The following is a 23,646-nucleotide window of genomic DNA, read 5'->3' as shown; positions in this document are numbered from 1 at the left end:
CTATTAATAAAATGGCAGTTCCTTAATATCTTTTTAGTTTTACTGCTTGGTTTTTGACTGTGTTAATTCACATCTGAATGGACAGAGCTGCCTGAGTAATCCATTAATATGATCATCCTACATCACCATGATTTACCAATTATTGCGACAGCAGCATTTATATAACACATTACATTCATTTCTTCATTCATTAACAACAACAGTAAACAGTATCAGGCCTAATACAGACTGCCATAAAACTCCTCAAAACCATCAGCTTGCTAAAGATTCCCATTCATAAGTGATTTGGAAACCCTTCAGTCTTTCAACCCTCCTTTTAAACCTTAAACAGCATCACCCTTTATCCCAGTCACATGCAATATTCTATCAAGTCAGTCACAAAAGTTCATCTATTGAGTTGGAGCACATACAAAGTACAGGATGGGAGGGGAAATTTAGGAAGTAAGCAACAAGTGTATCTCCTCAAAGATCAATGGAGTGCCTTGAACTCAACTATTAAGTACAGGAGTGTTAGATAACCAGAGACCGCAGAAGCACTAGGTTTGGGGACTACTGTTGAAGAGCTCAAGCGTGGCAAAATTGAGTTGCGAGTTTGCTTGGTCCCTCCTGACTGTTCTGGACCCAACACATTGATTCTTGCGGTGGCTGGGGCCCTCTGTGGGCCTGCACCCCTGCGGGAGCCAGCACAGCAAAGCACAAAACTCCCTCCGTTTCCAAGAGACGTGAAACTAATGTGGTCACCCATATTTTTAGTGTTTTGGGGGAGAAAACACAACATAACCACTTAATTGTCTCTACCAACCAAAAAAAAAAGCTTGATACAACTCATTTTCTATAAACTCATGTTGTCCGATATTTGTAGCATATTTGTCCTTTAATGCTTAACCAGCTTTTCCACCATTTGCCTGTGACTGATACTACACTAATCCACAGTTAAAAGTTCATTGTTCAAATACAAACCGTTCTATTTATGAAAATTTCCCAAATATTTCCAGTTTTACTGAAAAATGGCATCAGAGCTTGAGATCATCTCAGGATTTCTGTGTTTCAGGGTGAGATTTAAGATTGTGATAACTTGCACAGCAGACTCCACTGATTTAATATGTTCATCTACGGCAGATGGTTTTAAATCTGGCTTAGTCACTAGACTGCAGAACATCTCATGACTGCCCTCACACAAGCATATTTACACACAATCTTTTCTAAAAGACAACATTAACAGCATCACCTCCATTCTCTCCAAGGGGCCAATACCACTGTTAAACCCTCTTAGTCCTTGAAAGAACCTCAATTTCTTACACCTCATTTGCAGTTTTTCCATTTATTATGTATTCATTCTAATTTGAACAGTCATTTCGACATTGAACTCAGATTGGGCTCTACTGACTCATTTGAGAACCATGACCTTTTGGCTGTCAAACGCTCCTAAAAGATGACCCAATTGTCATTTAACCTTATTGTTTTCAGGTTTTATTCAAGACTGAAGTTACAGCTCTTTTAAAATATCAAGCTGTATATACACTTGGCTAGCTACATCTGTTGTTTGACCACAATACACAACCAAGACACAAACTCTGCTCCCTCCTAGCAATTGCCAATTTCCTTTCTTACAGTTAGCCCTATTCTGGATATATAACACCTCAAATGCAGTTCTCAGAAAGAATGTGATATTCTTGTTTAAAAAAAAAAATAAATCACAATTTATAAGTCAGGTAATATCTTCATATCCGCATGTGATACTTCCAGCACATCTCCCAAACTGAATGCACCTATAAACATGTTTTTTCTTTTCGTGCTACAGAATAATGTACATATCCACTCTGTTCTGTTTAATCAGACTTCATAGTTCTGCATTACCAGTAACAGAACAAGGGAAAGGTCTCTCTCTCAAAAGAGGTTATACTGATTTTAGCACTCTACTATTTGATTTATTCCAACAAGTTTCAGTAACATCAAATCTTCTCAAAGAATTTTCAGTTATGCTTTCATGTTACTTTAACACCAAGCACTGATTTTAAATGCATAGTGTACAGATGCGTACAAAGGAATGAAAAAGGTTTTTTTCATGTCCTTTGTAGAGATGTAATGACATCCAGGCTATGGCAACATACAGGGCAAATGAGCACCTGCAACACTAACAGTATTTTCTAAAGTTTTACCTCCTGTAAAGGGACAGGATCATAGGCTTTCTTTAGCTACAAACCTCACAAACATTAAGTTACTCAGTTACTGCACATCAGTCTACCCTTATATCCTCAACCCTAACAGCATATTGCAAGGGGAAAAAGTACTCCCATAATTTGCATCAGCTGCTAAGCTCCTGGAAATCTTTCTGCTCAAAGCAGAAAGCTCCACAAATAAATTTCTTCTTAATTCTTAACTGATTCTTAATTAGTTCTTCCCAATTACAAAGAACTACTCCACAGATTCTGTCTCTTATACAGAAAGTGTTCTCTTTCCAGAATAGGAAGTCTTACCTGTTGGGTTTTCCTAAACTCTTCAAGTAGTTTTAAGGCCATATCATAATCTTTTAGTAAATGGTACGCAATGGCATATCCAATCCAGGAAGCCCGTTGCGTGGGGCGCAGCTGAAGCAGCTGATATCTCGTCTCCTTCAGTAAAAGAAAAGCAATTTAAAAGTAACAGATATGTTAAAAGAAGAGGTACAACACCTTTAGCATGATTTACCACCAGTACGGCTAATATTTTAAGAGCCCTGGCTATTTTTTGGAATTCTAACAGCATGGGGAAAAGCAGCCTGTTTCCATCTCGTAAATCTTGACAGCTACATTCTAAATACAGTAATCACAGCCCAAGGTATAAAATCTTTGTTGGGACACAAAAGGTGTCATTTTCAAGAGTACCTCTTAACAGCCTAAACTATTTCCCAAGATCAAGCTTTGAAATCTGAGAGAGGGGTTTCCAATAGGAAGCATGAGCTCACTGCCACTTGGAAGAGCAGACCCCGCTGGTCCTCATACTGCTGCAGTACTTCTTAAGACTCCCTTCCTGCATCACATCACATCCCTAAGTCAGCTATTCTCTTTTCTTGCATTAGCAAATTCAACATCCTCAGTGAGGGAGACCAACTAATGCTCAAGCCCACCATCTAGTCCTTTGCTTCACATGAAATCGAGAATGGAAAGGGAATAGGATTTGTCCCTTTCACAGTCAAATTGGATGAGCCATTTTGAAACCACTAACTTTGTTTTTAGTCAGATTTTCATGTTTTATTTATGATAAAAATCAGTATTGAAATTCAAGAAATCGGTCATCATGGGGCAGGTTCATGACAAGTGTTAGTTCTCTTTAAAAAAATACCTTCCATACACACACCCAAAACACCACTTGCAGTACTTCACAATAGCAAAGTACTCCTACTTGCTAAACTTTAACTCTTATCCTCTTAATTTTCATTATTTCAGCGAAAAATGAGTTCAGAACTAGAGTTTTTACAAGGCAATCCACAAGTCAAATTGTACAGAGTAACTATACTTTTAGTTCTGTTCTTAACATTATATGAGGCTCTGCTGCAATACGTTTTCATGCTTGCCTAAATAAGAGCTTAAAATACTTTTGAAACAGCAAAAGTAGCAGCAACAGAATTACTACTAATAGAAGACAATAATGAAATAGAATAACAAGAGAATGGTAACAGCAATAAATGGGAATTCAAAGAGTATACTTACTCTATATCCTTCTAAATCTCTCATCTGGATCTGCAACAAAGAGAGATCTCTCAAGATCTGTAGATTATCTTTATCTAGTTTGAGTGCGTTCCGGTAACACTTGATGGCTTCATCGTATTTCTTATCAGAACGTTGCAAAAGACCATAGACATGCCAACCTAATGCAATGTTAAGGAAGGTACATCGACAATTTTCACAAAGTAACTGCAGTGCACTTGTGTTACAGACCAAGCAACTTGACACCTTCCTTGAAGAACAGCACCCTTAAAGTTTGATTACTGCGGCCAGACTTTACTGACACACTTAAAAATATTAAATGCTTCCAAATAAGCAATAAAATCTCACTTAAAAAAAAAATCTTCTGTTAAGTCACATTCACAACCCCTGCCAAACATTGTTATGCAAACTAAATGATGCGAACTCCACAGGGCCCAGAAGAGTTATTCCTAAAGATGTACTGTTCAAAACATACTACTGTAATTACAGTAGGAGTTCTTACTCCTAGAAGTGACTCATTTTAACAATACAATTGGTGTACAAGTTTTACTTTTCCTCACTTGCCTATCTGTAACCTCAGTTAGTCTCCAGATTTTACAGTAAGGGCTAAACACAGAGCTACACTTCATTCATTGACAAAAGGAAATCTTAGCATTCCTGTGCTTCAAAAGTCTTTATCACATTCTCAGCATCTCAGATTTCCATCAGTCCTGTGTTATTTCAATAGAATGTTCTCTCACAAGCATCCTTTTTTACCCTGGCAAGATTCTGAATTCAAAGAAAGAAACCAACATGTCATAGCAAAGCATCACGCTGTGTGTGTTTACTTCAGTCTCCAAAAGTCATATTAAAATAAAGATTACTTGACATGATCTACCTTTTGCTACTCCAGATTACTAGTAGCTCATTGAATCAACATATTTCACAGCAGTAAAACTGAACTTACTTTGATTTTCAAATTAGAAATGGCTCAAAAGTTCCCTCAAGCTCTTCCATGTGCCCCTGAGGCAGCACAACATAGCAGATCTTGATAAGAGGTACATGCATCCTTCACTGCTTTCAATTAAGACAGTACAAATAACTCACAGTGCTAATAACCAAAATATTTGAGTTTTTGTTCTACTGAATTGAAACAAGCAACTGTTCCCTCCAAACATACAATCATTGCTAAACTTCACATCTGAAAAAGCACATAAATTTAATGTGTTAGCCTCAAATTAATCAAAGAAACAGAACTATGAGTTTTTCTTACAAAGACTCACATCCTTGAAGTTCTAGGTACAACAATATAAAGTAGGTTTGTAACTATTGAGAAGATATAAGACTCCAGCCAAAAGAAAAGACTCGTGAGAACTAAGTCTGAAGGAAACTTCTAATACTCAAGCAAGAGACCCTGTTTTGCATTTCTACAGGAACACCAAATGAATTTCAGCCAGCTGAAGCAAGCAAAAACTCCACATCCATCTTTGAGGCTGTGAAGAGAGCTGCTATTTCTGCCATCATGATTTAAGACTGAACGGGAAAGGGGGACAAAATTATTTTGGATACAGTCACAGCAGTCGGTCTAATACTGCTGCTTCTTTCTGTAAACCTTGCCTATTTAATTCTAATCTATGTCCTGAATATTTAAATGTAGCATATTCATATACCTACCTCAGAACTACTGATACTTTAGATTCTCACCTAGAGCAAGACAATTCAGTCCAAAAGAATTCATGTGCACTTTTAACATTGTACTTAGTCTAAGATGATGCTTTGTGTAATTTATCAGGCATCATTACCATTTCTGGATTCTATTGGTAATCTGGCTTAATCTTTCATAAACCATATTATTCACCAAGCAATTAAGAAAAGCATAAACTCATTCAGAAATAAGGGTGCACAATAGTCAAGACTAAGCATAGGAAATTTTAACAGCTGATACAAGCCAATAAAGCAATTTGCCACCAATTTTTTATAGTAGGTAGCTCTAGACAGCCTTGCACGCATTCCTACAGCGTCCCGAATATAACTTGCCACATCCAAAACATTTATTCTTGAAATAAATGTAGCTCTCTGACCAGATCATTACTCAAGTTATATCCCAAAATGGGTCAGAACTCATTTGTAGTTTGACCAGAAAATTTCTGGATTTCTAAACAATTTTACAACAGCTGTTTTCCCCCAAAACCTCAATATGAAGAACCACAGAATTAAAATGTTCCAATCCTCCTAAAACAAGTCAGAACACTGATGCGACCAGCTATATTTTATACACCCTGTACTAGGTGCTTTCTAAAAAGCTCAGATGACAAAATACACCAAAAGCATCTTCAACTCTTACCACAAGAAAATAAGAACACAAACACGTATTGTACCTCCTTGAAACCAGCTACTGGAAGGAGGTGAATTTAGTGATTTCTGCCTGCCTCTCCTTTTAACACAAATGACGGGCATTAAAGTCACGTAAAACAGGAAACAAACATTATTTTAGAGAGCCTCCCAAGCCTCGCTTAGGTGGCACTGAGAACCAACAGGCCTTCAGGCTTTCATCAGAACTTCATGGCTGGTCACAAGCCTTTGCAAAGGATGTAGAAGAAACCAGTATTAAAAAGCTCAGCCTCAGATCTCAGTTTCTCTTGAGCTAGACTAAATATATTCTCCTAGTCTTGACTCTCCCTATCTACTGGAGGCCCACAATCAGAAAAGATTCATATATTTGTGTAGAGACATTATATAGGTAGCATATCAGGTATTCTTAAAGTGTGGTAATAGTAAAAGAGGTTTGCTATTTCTTTGGAATTCACTAAGAGATGACAACTGAAAGTACTGTGGCAAACCCAACGCTTAGTCTGGAATTAATTCAGTATCAGCTAGAGAGGTAATTCTGCATAGACAGACTACTCTAGGGGATTCTCTGTAGAGCTGTAACAATACACTTGAATGCAAAAAGGTGCAACTTCTTGCTTTGTCAGAGCTAGTTCATGGATGCAGCTTAAAAACCAACATGAACATTTGTGCCTAATAGGATTCAGATGAATTTATACTTTCTCTGAATTCAGAAAACAAAATTCCTTGCAGTCTTCTTAAGGTAAGACAAGTTTAACAAGTCAGTAAAACAGTGATAAAAATCCAAACCTCATAACCAAAAAAAGAAACCAAACGCACCTTTAAACTTGTCCAGGAAGAAGGTCCCTTTGACCACCCTACCACCTCAAATTAGATTTAAAAAAAACCAAACACAAACCAAAACCAAATGAAACCATGGATCCCGCCAGCATTTGTAGGTAAGTTTTCTAGACAGTTTTAAGAGTCAGCATGAACTGCAGACAGGAATTAGTGATGCTGATAAATCTGATAGATCCCACTCCGGAACTTTGTTTAAGCATCAGAATCTCCCAAAATTCTTAACTAACTTGTCCAGACTCTCTGGCTCCCTGATTTAAGGTGCAAGGTTTCTTAAACAGATGAAAGTTGCTTTGGTATTCCTTAGGCATTCAGCTTCTAAGATCAAGAAGGTACAAATTATCTCTGATTGTTCTATGGCACACCTCTAGTAACTCTTATTACCTCCATACACTTACAGGTTATTCCTATCCTCAAGCTCCCCAGGCATTTAATACAGGAATGGTGTAAACAGCCATCCCTTTGTCTTAACTAGATGGTCATCAGAAAGTGTTTCCCACGACACTAAAGATTTTTTTTTAATGTTAAAAGCTTAAATATTTAATGGGAAATTTACCCCTTAATATGCAACTCAAATGCATAAAAAACAGGCATTCTGTGCAAAACTGAATTAGCCTCCTACCTGTGGCTTAAACAGAAGACAGCTACTCCCAAACTCTAATTATTTCATGAGTATGAACTTTTGGAAGACTAGTTTACAGAGTAGTAATCGTCAAGCCTTTAGACCTAGACCATTATCTATCTGTTTGGCCGCTAAATTTTCTTTTCAGAGCACCTCTAGATAGGATTTCTTACACCTTTTTAAGGGAGAAGAAAACTTTAGAAAAGGCCAGATTTTACAAGCCATACATATTCTCTGCAGAAAATTAAAAAAACCCACAGATGGTCTTTTCCTAATAGATAAATGTAAAAAGCGTTTTTCTTAACAACTCTGCAAAACTGTAGAAAGGAAAATAAAACCTTATTTCAAGTATTTGATTAACAATTAATATTCACTTGATTAACAATCAATATTCTCACTGTACACACCCTAGACTTTTTATAAATACCACATTTTGTATGTGAAAAGTATGTACTGATGCAGGAACAAGATCATGCATGCAGAAGTGAGAACTCATAGCAAAAAGATCTGGTTTTGTATTACAAAGGATACAGACGTGACTCTTGACGTCATTACGAAGTCCTTTACGAACAAATTCATATGCTTCTTCCTTCTTCCCTAAGCAGTTCAAGGTCAGTCCTTTCATCGCCAGCGTCTCTGTAAGACATATCACATACTTATGTTTCTGACTTACCATATGCCAGTTTCACAGCACAGATATCCTTTGAAGTTGTTATACAGTGAAGTTCCCCATTAAATGATAAATTTAGATCAGGCTAGCAGCCTAGCACAGCTGAAGACTGTTATAAGGAGGAATTTCCTTTCTTGAAAGTGGTCTTTAAAAGACCACTGCAGAGCACCACACAGATGTGAGGAACACAGACAATGCAAACTTTGTTAATTAAAAAAATACATTTAACTGACTTTAAGGGAGTTAACAATAAGCTAAAGCAACTTCAGAGAGTTTCTCAATGGGTGTTAAAGTTCCAGGTAGGCAGAGCAAGGAAAAAAAAAATCATTAGGTTGTGTCATACCATAACAGATCTCTGTCAGAGTCCGCTCTGCTACAAAGCATTAGTTAAGAGAAGTGTATTTCTGGTAAAGTATTTTGGGGGCAAAAATATATTCTCAAAGTAGTAGCATTTCAATCAACTTTCTGAGAGGCGCAAGATTTCAAGTAATACATCGGTATGATTATTGCTCCCTCTCTTCCCCCATTTTTCAAGAAACACTATGGGGAAACAAGTCACATGTAAGGCGTGCACTATGCCCAAAAGCTGTTCCAGATTCATATTTGAGTTTTTTTGCCCCTGCCAGAAGATCAGTCATATTTTCATCATAGTACTCCAGTTTTCCTCCAATTGCTACATTTTCCCTAGTATTAATGGCCACGGCCCATCATCTCAAGGTCAGCCGTAACAGCAGCTTGAAGATTCATTGACAGGCCTGTTTAACACTGTTTCCTGTCAAAGTACACCTAACATGAATGATGACCCAAAATGAGCCAAGGTTTTTGTTTCGTTTAAGTTGTCCTACATCCACACTGTAAGAAGAGAAAAAGCTATAATGATACCTTCCCAATAATATCAGGAAGCTTAAAAAAAAAAACCAAAACACCACACACCACCAACACATCCCCACTGTGGGAAGGAGGACAAGCTACTCCTGCCTTCCCACACCAGGGAGACAACTGCCCAGCCACAGAAATCCATCTGTTTGCCACATTCTCACTGCATTTTTCAAACTCCTTGTCTCTGAAGCTAAGTGTGGCAGCAGTGCAGCCTCCCATCAGATCATTTCATTGGCTTAGTTCTGCATCAGCTGTTCATTCCAGGCTGTGCTCCCAAGCTTCAAAGCCATCAGTGGCTCAGAGCCCAAGTAGTACGTGGACTGCCAAGGCAGCTGGTTGTCCTGGAAAAGTTAAGGAGGCAGCAAGAGCAGAAAAGACAGAGATGTATACTGAGATGTTAGAAAAACACAAGTGCTAGTAGAGACAAATGCATTAGGTCAGAGCTGGACAAACCACTCCAGCTTCGAAGCAACAAGAAAACTGTACTTTTATCTCCAAGGAAGTAACAAAGACAAAGAAGAAACAGCAGACACTAATGAAAGCATGAAAGGGATTATTTGAACATTTTGGCAAGATTTGACAGTGTCAAACAGGAAAATAATTTTACTGACACAGTACATACACACTGTTACCCTGTTTCCTCAAAAATAAGACCTACCCCAAAAATAAGCCCTAGCATTATTTTTCAGGATTTTTGAAGATGCTTAAAACATAAGCCCTACTCCAAAAATAAGCCCTAGTTACAGTTCATTTTAAAAAGTCAATTTAAAAAAGTCAATTTAAATAATGTCCAGGCAGCCATTCATGTAAAAAAGTAAGCATCTTTTGGAGCAAAAATTAATACTCACCTTGTCTTATTTTTGGGGAAACAGGGTAGGTTGCTTCAACAGCAAACAAGTAACAAAAATTTCACTGTATCAGAAGGAAAGATGGGCTGAACCATGCAACAGAAACCCTCTAATACAATAAGATGGGAGTATCTATTGAGGATTAAGTTCTGATAGATGTAAATAGAAGCAACATTTTGCTGTCTCATTTTCTGCTATATTTATCAGAACAGGATCTCCAGATTCTGTCTTTAGCTTTAAATCTTAGCAGCAACAGTATGCCACTTAACTTTGCTCCTTATAAGCAGCAATTTGGTATGCAGTGCAGAAAATTAAGAGCATGAAACTGACAAAAAAGCAAGACTTTGAATTCATTGGTAGAATATCTTAAAGTAATATTCAGAAAAGGCTGGGCTTGCTGTTAAATAGGAATGCAAGAAACCCCCACACTAGCATTCTGACCCAGAAACCTAGAAAGGCAAGTTACTTAGAAGCTTCACTGAAGTGTGCTTCCACCATATATTTTGATCTTCATCATCCCACTGCACAGGGGTGTTTGACTGAACTAGGGTGGAAACTTGATCTGAATGCACAAAGACTGAAAATCTGGAGTAATTATTCAGTCACAAGGACTGAATCATACTCAGCAACAGGCTCCTTTCCATCCCAAAGGTGTGGAATAGACTGATTATACATTTAAACTGACGACAGGAGTCAGGGAAAAAAGAAAAATCTTTTGAGTCTGCACTTACCTCCATGTTCAGCAAATTTTGGGTTAGAAAGGATCATCTTGCAGAACTTGAGTCCATTTTTGTACTGTTTTTGTTCGTAACATTTCTGGAAAAAAGGTGGAATACAATCACTGAAATGCATTTAAAACCAGAGTACCTTAACAAACTATTACAAATGCATTAGTTCTTTCCGTAAGGTACTGTAATCAGATCACTAACAAGCTCTAGTTGAATATGACTATTCATATTACATCATAGTTTTTAATCATTCAGAACAGCATCTGCCTCCATTTATGTGCAGCTCATGTTCTACCTCATGGTCTCATTTTATAAAAGTTCATCATTCCTTGTCAACAGAAATAGGAAAGGCAAGTAGGAATGTCTACTTTGATTTGGAAATTCTTGAAATAGAAAGCCAAGTTCAAAATCTTGACTCAAGAGAACTTTTGAGAAGAGTCAGTCTTAAGAAGTCCAGACCAGGGTTGTGAAACTCATTTATTACATTTACAGAGTCCTAAAATTACATTCGGCCCTTTGAAGGCAACTGCGAGGCTGATGTGGCCCCCAGTGAAAATGAGTCTGACACCCCTGGTCTAGCCACTTCCCTGGACTAGTGACCTCCCAGAGCAAGAGATCTCAGACAGAACTTTCCTTGCTGCCAATGTAGGCTTTCGGGATGAAGAGAGAAACCATGAACCAGGACAGACCTACTGCAACCTCAAAAATCTACATTTACCTATCCGACAAGAGAGAATCTACTTGGGTATTAAAAAAAAAAAAAGAAAATCTGACTTCTAGCTGGAATAATACAGCTAAGGGCTACTTTTAGATTTAAGATACCATTTGCCTATTCACTATATTAACTGGTAAACAACAGGGTTCAACTGTGGGAACAAGGAAAACCAAAACCATGTAAATCTGGGTCTCTTTTCTTCTTTTGAAAGGTATTACCTGATGTCAATAAGTCAGTAAGATCTTAGTAATTTAAATTGATTACTGATAACTACAGTTAATTACTTTAAAACAAATTTACTTAAGCCAGTTAAAGGCATGCTTGTATCAGTAAGCATGAAAATGATTTAAGATCATTTAAGCTTCTTAACTTGGAGGAAAAAAGGACAAACAAACAAGACCAGGCTTAACTTGGCACCATTTTTAGTTAATAGTGTATTGTCCTGCTGTAATTTATACAGCTATTCTGAAGAGAAACTGTTATTTCAGTTATGTGCCTGAGTACTTTAACTGTCTCTCATAGATCACTCACACTCCATCAGTCTTCCAGGACAAGAGATAAAAATCTATGTTAAGTTAATGCAGAACATAGTGACTCCTTTGCAGTCATAACACATCATCACATCACTTCCCAGGGTCCAAGCACCACAGAAACACACCCATGCTCATTTATGGGTAAGGTGCCAAATTAAGGGTCCTCCTCCAGCCTGTGGGAAAGGGCTTAACTGCAAACAACTTTTAAGTCTTTGTTGCCTGAAACTCAAGACACTTGCAGTTAACCATTATTAAATGGAGACTAAATCACAGGATTATTTAGGTCAGCAAGAACGTTTGGTGGTCACCTAAATCACCGCTCAAAACAAAGGATGGCAAACCTTGGTATTAGATTAGGTTGCTCTGCCTGGCTGACTTCTGGCAGGATGGCCAGAGAGCTCCCATCAGAGGCAAATAGTTACACTATGGCCATTAACATTCAAACAACAGCAACAAAAATGTTTTGGGGATTTTAAACTGACAACTAGTTTCCACATCTCTATCCGAAATAACCCAGGCTGCAGCAAAACTTGGAGTCCCCTCTGGGGAAAAGATGCTTTGTATCATAATAAAATACCAACAATGTTCCAAGTACTCTTTTAGGCATACCTGAAAAAATGTAGAAAGTGTAATCATCCATGATTCTATAACTCTTGCAATGTTAGTGAAACTTCAAATACGCAACGCTTAACCATAGAAGCTATTGGAGTCAAGTGTGCACTTAAAATAGATTAACTACTTGATGAAATCATATATTATCCTTGTTTTGACATTTTTATCCTGTAAAGGTCAGTCTCAGACCAAGAACTGAACTTAGAAAATTATAGAAAAATTTGAGATTTTTGGAGGACAAACAAGATCACAGTTTCCAAAGGCCAACAGATGGATAGAAGAGAGAAATTAACACTCTCCACCAAGAGAAAAGCAGGAGTTCAACATTCACAGTTGCTTGTTTTGCTGATAGACAACTCAAATACTTGTCAGGAAACAGGTTAACGCAAAAACAGACAAACCACAGCATTTCTTGCCCAACTGCTAGCTAATAAACCACAGGTGTCAAGCTCATTTTTGCCAGGGCCACATCAGCCTCACGGTTGCCTTCAAAGGGTTGAATGTAATTTTAGGACTGTATAAATGTAGGAGTAATTAGATGTGGCCCCCAGTGAAAATTAATTTGACATCCCTGGACTAGACTAGAGGGGCTGACCACAGAAACACAAATCACTACAAAATGCAACTTCATGTGATTCTACCGCTTATGGGAGAAGCCTTGCTTGTTAGTCAAAAGGTGACTTCCCAGCCCCACTCCCTCCAAATACATATACACACATGCATTTACAAATAAGTTATTTATTTATACCAATACATTGGCTTAAACGTATACTGATATAAGAGAAAGGACTTTGCTCAGCAATATAAGTAATTTGACTCTCATGATCAACATACCTACACTGAAAGGCTTACAGATTCAATTACATGGACAAGCGTGGGGCTTCAAAGCATCCAAACTTTGTGAATGGACTGCTTTTAAACTTTTGTCTGTCCAAAGTCTGTGAATGGGCACAACATGCTCCACCTGTATCTTGTTTACAAGAGATCAGAGTTTGATGCCATATGATACCACCTCATTTTGCAGGGCAGATGGGAATTTCATAGTTGAGAAGCCTGATGTCTCCATATGTATTCTCAAGTTTTCTACTAATCAGGACAAATATAGCGAAATGCATTCATTAGCATCTGTCCTACTGCATTAAGTCTTTGCTATACTAAAATCTCAAGCTAATACACTTTAAAAAGAAACCAAACACAATACATAAAACAGCTTAATCTGTTGTGCTTGATGTGAGGCTCCCCATCGCCCTTTCATGGCAATAATTTCCTGCTAAAACTAAAGCCAAATCATGAATGTTTACACACTTGAATCCTCAAAGGGAGATTTCCACAAGGCCATAGTGTTATCCAGAACTTCTGCTACCAGATGTTCCTGGAAGGATGTTACCTCCTCTGGCAAACATCTCAGCCTGATTTATTCCCTTTTTCAAAACAAACTCAAAAATATAATCTACTCAGACTTCGGCATACAATTAAGCTAGACATCATTTTACACACTTTCAGGTAAGCATCCAGTGCCTCCACACAGAGGTCAAATAGGTGCAGCATCTCAGAAGTAACTATAACTGTAAAGGTAAAAAAAATACTAGTAACGAGGATACAACAAAGACCAAGAGAAGACTGATCCTATATTACAGCGCTTTGCTGCTTCTACTTAAGGAATTGCCATTCACAAATTCTGATTTATTTTTTGTATCTTGCCATCTTTTTTTAGAGACAAAACCCACTTCCACTATTACATACCAACAAAATCAGGGATCTGAATGGCTCACTGATGTTACTGATAAAGCAGAAGGACTTCATTGATCATTGCTCAATCCATATGCCATATACATGTAAATTATGTTTAACTGTTTGCAACATCAGGTTAGTAAAAAGATGTTTTTCACAAAATCACAGAATGTTAGGGATTGGAAGGGACCTCAAAAGATCATCTAGTCCAATCCCCCTGCCAGGGCAGGAACACCCAGATGAGGTTACACAGAAGGCGTCCAGGCGGGTTTTGAATGTCTCCAGAGAAGGAGACTCCACAACCTCCCTGGGCAGCCTGTTCCAGGGCTCTGGCACCCTCACTGAGAAGAAGTTTCTCCTCAAATTTAAGTGGAAACTCTTGTGTTCCAGCTTGAACCCATTACCCCTTGTCTTATTGTTGGCTGTCACCGAGAAGAGCCTGGCTCCATCCTTGTGACACTCACCCTTTATATATTTATAAACATTAATGAGGTCACCCCTCAGTCTCCTCCAGGCTAAAGAGACCCAGCTCCCTCAGCCTTTCCTCATAAGGGAGATGCTCCACTCCATCTTCATTGCTCTGCGCTGGACTCTCTCCAGCAGTTCCCTGTCCTTCTTGAACTGAGGGGCCCAGAACTGGGCACAATATTGCAGATGAGGTCTCACCAGGGCGGAGTAGAGGGGAAGGAGAACCTCTCTCGACCTACTAACCACCCCCCTTCTAATCCACCCCAGGATGCCATTGGCCTTCTTGGCCACAAGGGCACAGTGCTGGCCAGAATACACCTCCCTAGACAAAGCATTGACACTTTAAAAAAAAGCCTTGTATTTGGAGAACAGCTACATTTTTCACACACTGAAGACTGAGTTTAATATACAGATCAGCAATTTTATGGCTGAAGAATCTCTCATTATGACCCCCCCCCCCATTTTCATTTACTACTGAGAAGCCATTTAACAAAAAAAAAAAATCTCAACTGGCAACTCAGTGAGAGACTACAGTTACAGCAACCAACTGTCCCTAGTGCCTCTGAATGTACTCAAGTGACATATTATTTCATAAACCATTTTCACGTGAAAGCTGAAAAAATGCAGTATCATATTTGAAGAATGATGACAGGTACCACATCAAATGAAACAGCAGCGTTAAGCACAGCAACCAGGCTTCCTTGATCAACTTACATGTTTTAATAGTTTTAAGTTGTTTGTCTGTGGCTGTAACAGAGTTGCAGTGAAAAAGTTCAATCCAAATGAGACACATTGACCAGTCTCATGGTGAGCATGTGTAAAGGAGGCTTATAAGAAAGGCAGCGACCAACTTTTTAGCAGAGTTTGTTGCGATAGGACAAGGGTAATGGTTTTCAGTTAAGAGGGGAGATATAGACTAGATGTAAGGAAGACTTTTTTTTTTTTTTAAAACAGTGAGGGTGGTGAAACACTGGCCCAGGTTGCCCAGAGAGGTGGTAGATGCCCTCGCTGGAGACATTCCAGGCCAGGCTGGACAGGGCTTCAAGCAGCCTGATCTAGTTGAAGATGTCCCTGCTTATTGCAGGGGGTTGGACTAGATGACTTTTCAAGGTCCCTTCCAACCCAAACTACGTAATAATGTTATTAAAGAAAGTTGCACATAGAAACAACTTCCAAATTTCTATGCCTCTTGACAGGAACTTGCCAAACACTAAATCCAAACCACTGCCATCAATTTAAAACCATTCTCAGATCCCAGCTGTGCAGCCCATGTTCTATTAATACAGGTCTGCACATGAATAGGCTGCCTAAGAACATCACTTAAGTTTATTAGTCTTCCTTGCTACTATACTTCCACATAATCTGGCTTGTGGATCTCTCAGCACTCGACAAGAGATTCAACGTTCTTCTTGCCAGGTAGTGTCTTCTGTCTTGTTGCCAAGATTTGGGTGCAAAATTCTGGGATTTTTGACAAAACCTAGGATTCATTTAAACAGCATATTAATCTCATGTTCTCAATGCTTATACCTTTATTATTTTTTTGACTGTGTGCTTGCTGTTTAACACTGATGGGGGGGGGACTGGGTAAAGAAGAAACCCAAGAGCTAAATGTGGAACATCAGAGCCTAGCGAAAAGCCAAGGTTTACACATCAAGCCCTATGGAATGAATGCTCAAAGTCAGTTGTGCTGGAAACCTGTCCAAGCCACAATGGTGACCAAGTTCAGTAAGAAAAATCCCTCAGAATTATCACCGACTACGATTCTGATCAGCAACTTTTCCTGGGAGCTGACAAATATTTAGGGGCTGTTCAAATTATTAATACTATTTCTGACCAAAACCAGGCACAATCAATACAGGAACATCAGCATACTGTCAGTAATCTTAATTAGCATTTAACACTTTGACCTTTTAAAAAGCCTTCCTTGTTTTATTGCATGTCTATAAAACAATGTCATCTGCATCTAACCACCTATGTTTCTCACACCAGTTGATGAAATTAGTTCTCTAAGTACCTTAGTCAGATTTTAGGCAGAAGTTGGTATACACTGTTCCTATGCTAACAAATAATAATTACAAAATTATTCACCCATTTGATAGCAAGGTCTGACACCATCTTGTTCAAATGATATATGATTAAGTTCCAAAAGAGTACAGCATCTGTGTTGGGCATGCAGCATTAAATATTTGGATACTTTGCAATACTGATGCAGGAAAAGAAAGCCTCATGATATTATTAAATTTCAGAGACAGACTAGGGACCCTTGCATGAAGTTCCCCAAACAGCAATTCTCTCTCCACACTGAGTTCAGTTCACTGGTGTTTGAGAGAATGAAAAAAAAGTAGCAGCTAGAAGGGGCTTCAGCTCATGGAGGCCAAGGAAAAAGTTCATTATCACTTTCCCACTCTCACAGCATCTTGGATTTCTAGCCCAAGGACAACCCTTCCTGAGTATCAACATGTCCTTCTAGCCTTTCCCCAAGCCCTACTGGTATTTTGTAACATGCATGGCCGCCCCTATACTCTGCTGGTAAGAGTGAGTAACCTCATCAGCTGAAATATAAAGAAGAGGAAGACAACCTAGCTCCACCAGCCCTGCTTGCTTCAGGGTCAAAACAGACAGGTCACATACTACTTCTCCAGATCCTAGGACTTGGCAATACTGAACAGTGCTGAGTCAGATCACAGACAGTCAAATCTACAGAATACACAAAATATATTTTCACCTGCATTCTGTACAATAACAATCATAATCACTGCTGTTTGCATTCTATATTACTGGTAGAATAAAACCGATAATGTATTTATTATTGGAAAGAACACGTGTGACAAGAATGTTGTTTCACCATTTGTTGTCAGAGACATCTAGAACAGCCTTATAAACTATGCATCCTTTAAAGGAGGAAGCTCATTACTAAAAAGCTTGCTTTAAATTAAGACCTAGTCTAATTCCACACTGTGCACACACACTCAAAATACAACCTGAATCCTTAGAATATCCTTTGCTTCAAAAGGGCAGAAACGAGAACACGCAGTAGAAACAGCTCTTGCTTTCAAGTACTTTGCACCTGGAACTTCCTCACTATTTGATTTAGTAGAGTTCTCAACTGTTTATGAGCATGTGTCTGCTTCTGCAAAGCAGAAACCATAACAGCAACACTAGAAATTAAACAACTCATAGCCTCATCATACATTTTCAACTGGTTTTTAATCTGCACTTTGTGTAGAAGTACTGAGGAGACCAATCTGCCACATCTCCTGGGATGAAACTGCAATTTGCCCAGCAAGAACTCAGACTGAGCAGGTGCTCCACAAGCTGGTGGAACTGCATCTGTGAGCAGTTAAGCAGATGAAACTATCAACACTATCAACATCAGCACTGTTTTGTGAGACCTGATATACACACGTGTAAATCTCAGGCTTTAAAAAAAAGAGTTATGCTTTTATTTAGACATCTTAAAGCAAGTTCAAGGCAATTACCGATGCAAGCCTTGAACACTAACTTCATCTCAACATCCTATAAAATATTTCAGTGTTTCAGACAAACAAGTTGCATGAATCATAACAGATCAGGCCAGAGAGATGAGACCCATCTGGTAACAGGCCACCAGAGGTAAGATACAAGTGTTAGATGCATAGCAAGAAGCCTGTAAGACAAGCATTAGAGTTCTCACCAGAATGTTCTCAGCCACCAGTTACTTGTGCATCACCAATCCTCTGAGCCAAAGGGTCTATCTTCACACACACAAAAGAGTAAATGGCTTCCCCCCACACAGACTTCAAAATGCCTAAAACTTTTCACAGCTACTACATCTTGCAGCAAAGCATTCTACAGTATAACTACCTTTTTGTTAAGAACTTTGTTTGGAGCCTGCTACTTTGCAAATACCATTTCTATCAAAAGGAAAACTAGGCTTGATAGCTTGAAAATGGGCAAGTCTCTGCTTAACTTCACCAAGAGTGTTCATAAATTCAGAATCTTCTATTAAGTTTTTTCACCTTCAAGAAGGTCATTTCATACTTGCATCCTTCTTCTGCAGAGGCTCAGGGGCAGCACCAGGAGAAACATCAATATATGCAGCATTGCAAATGCAGACTTGTAGGGTACTTGAGCAATGGTGTAACAGCATTTTTCTTTTCCCAGGATTAATCAGCTTTCAACTACTGTACAAGAAATTTTTTTAAGAGAACCTCAAAAGAATCCTTAAAAAAAAAATCTCAAATCTTTGGGCTGTGAGCTTGATTGCACCTTACTAGGTGTACATCAAATTAGGATTTTGAAGTGTAACAATCATCTACAAACAACTTTACTTGCCATCGCTCCACTTACTCCAGAAATATGAAGTACTTCTGCATGTTTTCAGGTGGCCTTCACTTCTTGTGCCATGAGTAGTTTCGCACAACTGCACTCCTCTTGCTTTTCATTGCTTGTTCTGTTCAATATAACCATAGGCAATTAAGAAAAAGTTCCAGCACAAAATGCAATGGGACCTAACTCTGAAAAGTTGTAATTTATTCATACAGGAACTTTCCTTAAAAATCCAGTGTGAATAAACAATAAGCACCGTTCCATGGAAGCCTGCTTTACGAGCCTTCCACAATGACATTTACAAATTCTTTTTGAAAAATTAAAACAGGAATATTTATTTAGGATACAATCTTCTCCAAACCAGACTCCCTCAAATCACTGACAACAGTGAAGCCTGATTTTCCACTTTCTTACCAAATCTTACCACTAGTCTATTATCTATCCACCACAATTCTGTCATTTTAGTGGTCTGCAGCTGGCCAGGCATCCTCACCACCAAGTCAGTATCAAGGAAACAGCCTACACTTTTTCTATGCTGCCCCCTCCTTAGCAGCACAAGTAACAACCACACCACAAATCAGTCTTATTAGTTAGATAAGATTTCTACTAACAGGTCCATACTCTTATCTTTAAAGGATGGGATCTTTAAGACTTCAAACATCCACTACTGGAGTAGTGGATGACAATGGCTACCTCAACTATGTTATTCATCTCATTTGGGAGGCATTGATTAACTTAAAGGTTCAGTAACTCCCCCACACCATTACTAGGAGACTGACTATTTGCATGCTTATAATCCATCAGTTTTTCATTAAATAAAAATGAAAAAAGAACTTTTAGAATTTTATTAATAAGAATTTAATAACTCCTACAAACACTTGCATATTTATTTTTTAATCAAAGAACAAATCTCTTAAGATTATTGTAGAAGCCAGGGAACAAAAAGGACACTACAGAGAATGTGAGCAGTTCTTCAGAGATAGGGCACTTTAGATAATTTCCAAGATTTCCTCACCTAAAAAAGTGGAAGACACATGCCTGAATGAACTAAACAGCAACAAGTCACTGCTACAAAGGAATATAATTGCAGACTTTGTGTGTTTAATTACTTGAAGTAAAACAAAAGGCTAAACTTGTCTCAGTAAAGAGTAATGCCTTGTATGTGAACAGGTACTAGGACACAGCTCCCTCGTAACAGGATGAAATATTCATGGACTAGGGCTTCCTCAAGGGAAACACATTTGCAAGTAAGGCAGCGAGCCTTACTTTATGCAACAACATGTGGAATTCACTAAGAAATAAAAAGATTATTTCTTTACTGGCATGATACTATCCACAGCTATATTAGGCATGAAACGAACAACAGACAATACCTTACACTGCCTGATACTGGGCAGACACCAATAGTTACCACAAGCCACTAAGCGTTTCTTAAAACCAAAAACAATTTGGCAAGTAAGCCATGAAAGTATGACAACCACCTCAAGGCTTTCCTCTAAAGAACTCATAAGCACTACTACTGCATCCAGACAGAGTTGATTTGATTCTATAAAGCCAAAGTTTAAAACTAATTTTAAGATGAGACGTAGTTTATAATCTGGGTTCTCAGGTAGAGGGGAGAAAAAAAAAGGCTACTTAGCTGAAACATACTCTGAAGGCAAGCTTACAACTGTTTTAAATGCACAAAATAAACGAATGGCATAAGCTCACTAGAAGTAAACACCAAATGCACATTACCAAACTTCAACGCTAATGACAAACATTTCTAAGTTATCAGGCATACATGTTTATTTCGGATTGCCTCTGCCCTATTAACTTGAAGTCAGAAGTTGAGGACTGATTTTAAGTGACAAACACACCAGCAGTCCTGTATTAATTCTTCATTATGGATGCCTTTCTCTCTTCCCATGGAGGGAGAGCCAGGAACCCTTTCACATGCTTCCTTCGTGCCCACTGCAAGACTGAGAAGTGAAAGCACAGAGCTGGAGGTTGCTCAGCCCGTCCCTCCCAAGCACCATCCCAGCTCCCAGGAGAACAGCACCCCACTGAGAAAAAGCCCCTGTAGAGGAGCAAGGTTTAAGAAACAAAACAGACCTGGAAGTCAGGACAGCAAAATGAGCTCCAGCGCTACTTTACAGCAGCACCGAGAAACCAGAACTATTACCTGTGCGGCGATGGTGATTAGTTCCCTAATCACACCACAGCTAGTTTTAAGTCAGCGTGTTCAAGCACTGCCAAGCATGCAAGTGCACAATTTGATGTGGCTTAAAGGCTATTTACTCAGCTTCTTGAGTGGACTTCACAGCTTACTCTGAACTCCGTGGGGCCATAAAAGCTTCTTGGGCAGCTCTGTGAGCTTGGTGTACTGTTATGTGGGCACCTTGTTCAGAATGTTGATAACTTGTTTCACATGTTACATACACACACCAAGACACTGACTCTTAAGTCATTCCCATGATCTCCAAATGAGCTTCCCATTTCATAACTGCTAATTCTCCGCAGAGTGTTTGTAAGAATACTTAGTCTTAATATATCAGTACAGTTTCCTCCCATCTGTTCCTAGTGATTAAATCACTACATGCTTGTAAGGTCTTACTATATACCCTCCTGCATAATCCCCTCCCCAATTTTTAAAATGCCCGTATCGTCCCTAGTAATTTCAAATATTCTGACAGTGCCAAAGTAGGCAAAAACTGCTTCAATTAAAGAGCCTTTAGCACTACAAGCCATACTACTACACTAAAATACTCTGAAACATGTCAAGGAACTCCAGGCTTCAATTTGTAGCATATAGAAATTAGTATTCCAGCAAGAGAGTGAACCACGAACAAGTCAAATATAGCTAGAAAAAAGTAATATGAAATTAAGCTTCAAGAAGTATCAATATATGAAGTGACAAGCCAACAAGTAGAAGTTTGTGATTAACACTTTAGGAACTGAGACTAGCCACTACATGGCACCAGTTAAACCTTCTGAAGGCTTTAGAAATCAAGTGAACTTCCATTTCAGCTTCACTGAAGTTTTAAGCATCTCTTTTCCTTGCCTAAGCACTTATGTTTTGCCTACTGCTTAACACAAATTTTTAAAAAAGTCTCTTAAAACACGATCTCCAGAAAAGCTCTTCTATATTTCGGTTGAAAAAACTTCAGAAGTGACTGCTACTGTGAACTTGTTTGCTACTAGTAAGAATAATCACTTAACTGTTCTAATATTAGTCATTTATTTTTAGCAGAGAGAAAGAGGAGTGCTAGAATGACTTACTAAGATGCATACCATAGGCATGCAGTAAGCAACAACTCACCATTAAGAACCATTAAGTCTTTTAAAATCTGCACACTACCCAAAGCAGGTAAAATAAACCAGCTCTGAAGCACCTGCTGAAACACACCGGCTACATACAGAGTACACATGCTCGCACAGGCTGTTTGTTTTGAGCTCGGCTTCCTGAAGCCAAAACACTCCCTTCTTAACCACAAAGTTGTTGAAACTAGCCTAACAAATTCTGATATAACTGGAGAAATTTGCGCCTGCCAACAGATTACCAGTGTGCTGCACAGAGCTCCTCCGCCTGCAGAGCGGCGAACTGGCACAAAACGCCTCAGCATCATTGATGCTGGAGCTCTCATTACTATCACAGCGGAAAGTTCATGAAAAGGGGAGTCTGGGGGTTTATTTAGGATACAATTGTCTTTTCTTGGGGGGAGGGGGGGATAGGAGGAGGGTGTGCGGGTGAGGGGGTTTTCTTTCCGTAAAGAGTTGGCATTATAAAATATGCAGCGACTGAGTAGAAACTTAGAATTAAAAGTGAGCTCTTTCAAGTTACTTCAAAAACATTAAGCGTCTTTTGCACCACTAAGCCTCAAAGAGCTGAAGCAGCCCAAGATAATAACTGAGCGAAAAGAACACAGCACATAAAAGTTAAGTCCGCAGAGTCAGGATGCTTACACCCACCAGGCGTCTTCAGCTACACTTCGGATCTCTCAGTGAACTCGATTTAATCTAGTCCCTACGCTAAAACTGACGTTGTTACTGAAAAGGAAGCACCTACGGAGACCAGCTCGGCGACACCACACGCCTGCTCGGAGGTCTCCTGCCCCCAGCTCTCCTGCCACCCTCCCGACAGCGGCGACACGGGCGGGAGGCGACTGCGCTGAGCGGCACCCCGGCCCCCACGCCAGGCCCCCGGGGCGGGATGACAGCTCCCCCCCGGCCGTCAGACCACGGGGAACGGGCCGCCCCCGCCCGCTGGCGGCGGGAGGGACGGGGAGGACGGAGCGGCGGCGTTGCGCTGCCGAGCCCCGCAGCCGGAGCTCGCCGCGGACTTCCCGCCGCAAGCGGGCGGGGAGGAAGGAGGAGAAGCGCGGCCCCCGGGGGAGCGGCGGCGGGCGGCTGGCGGGCTCCCTCCCTCCTTCCCGCCCTCGCCCGGCCGGGGGCGACATCAGCCCTTCCCGGCCCCCCACACGAGCGAGGGGGGCTCGCCCGGCCTGCTCGGCGGGCCCCAGACAAAGGAAGAAAACGAGGACGAACCGGGACGAGGAGGCGGCGGCGGCAGCCCCGGCTCCCCCCGGGCGAGCGCGGCCACCGCATCCTTTTTCGCTCGGCTGGAGCCAACTCCGGCAGCGGGCGAAGTAACCCGCGGGGCGGAGGGCAGCGAGCAAGGCCGGCGTGCGAGAGTGGGGAG

The 23,646-nt window shown here is 39.8% G+C and overlaps 1 protein-coding gene across 4 annotated transcripts in view; it reads right to left on the bottom strand.

The window, feature by feature from the left end:
- Positions 1 to 23,646, bottom strand: part of NAA16 (N-alpha-acetyltransferase 16, NatA auxiliary subunit) — a 64,523-nt gene that overhangs the window by 40,481 nt on the left and 396 nt on the right. For 3 of the 4 annotated variants that reach the window (XM_065627810.1, XM_065627819.1, XM_065627835.1), the window contains exons 2-5: positions 10,602 to 10,686; positions 8,005 to 8,109; positions 3,690 to 3,847; positions 2,478 to 2,612 (exon numbers count right to left, since the gene is read on the bottom strand). In XM_065627810.1, coding sequence (XP_065483882.1) covers positions 2,478 to 2,612; positions 3,690 to 3,847; positions 8,005 to 8,109; positions 10,602 to 10,686 — 483 coding nt within the window. Of the gene's footprint in view, positions 1 to 2,477; positions 2,613 to 3,689; positions 3,848 to 8,004; positions 8,110 to 10,601; positions 10,687 to 18,986; positions 19,090 to 23,646 lie in introns of all 4 variants that reach the window. The other variant, XM_065627827.1, reaches the window with a different exon arrangement.

Source organism: Caloenas nicobarica, chromosome 1 (genome assembly GCF_036013445.1).
Source record: "Caloenas nicobarica isolate bCalNic1 chromosome 1, bCalNic1.hap1, whole genome shotgun sequence".
Classification (NCBI taxonomy): domain Eukaryota; kingdom Metazoa; phylum Chordata; class Aves; order Columbiformes; family Columbidae; genus Caloenas; species Caloenas nicobarica.
This window is presented reverse-complemented; position numbering and strand designations above follow the sequence as displayed.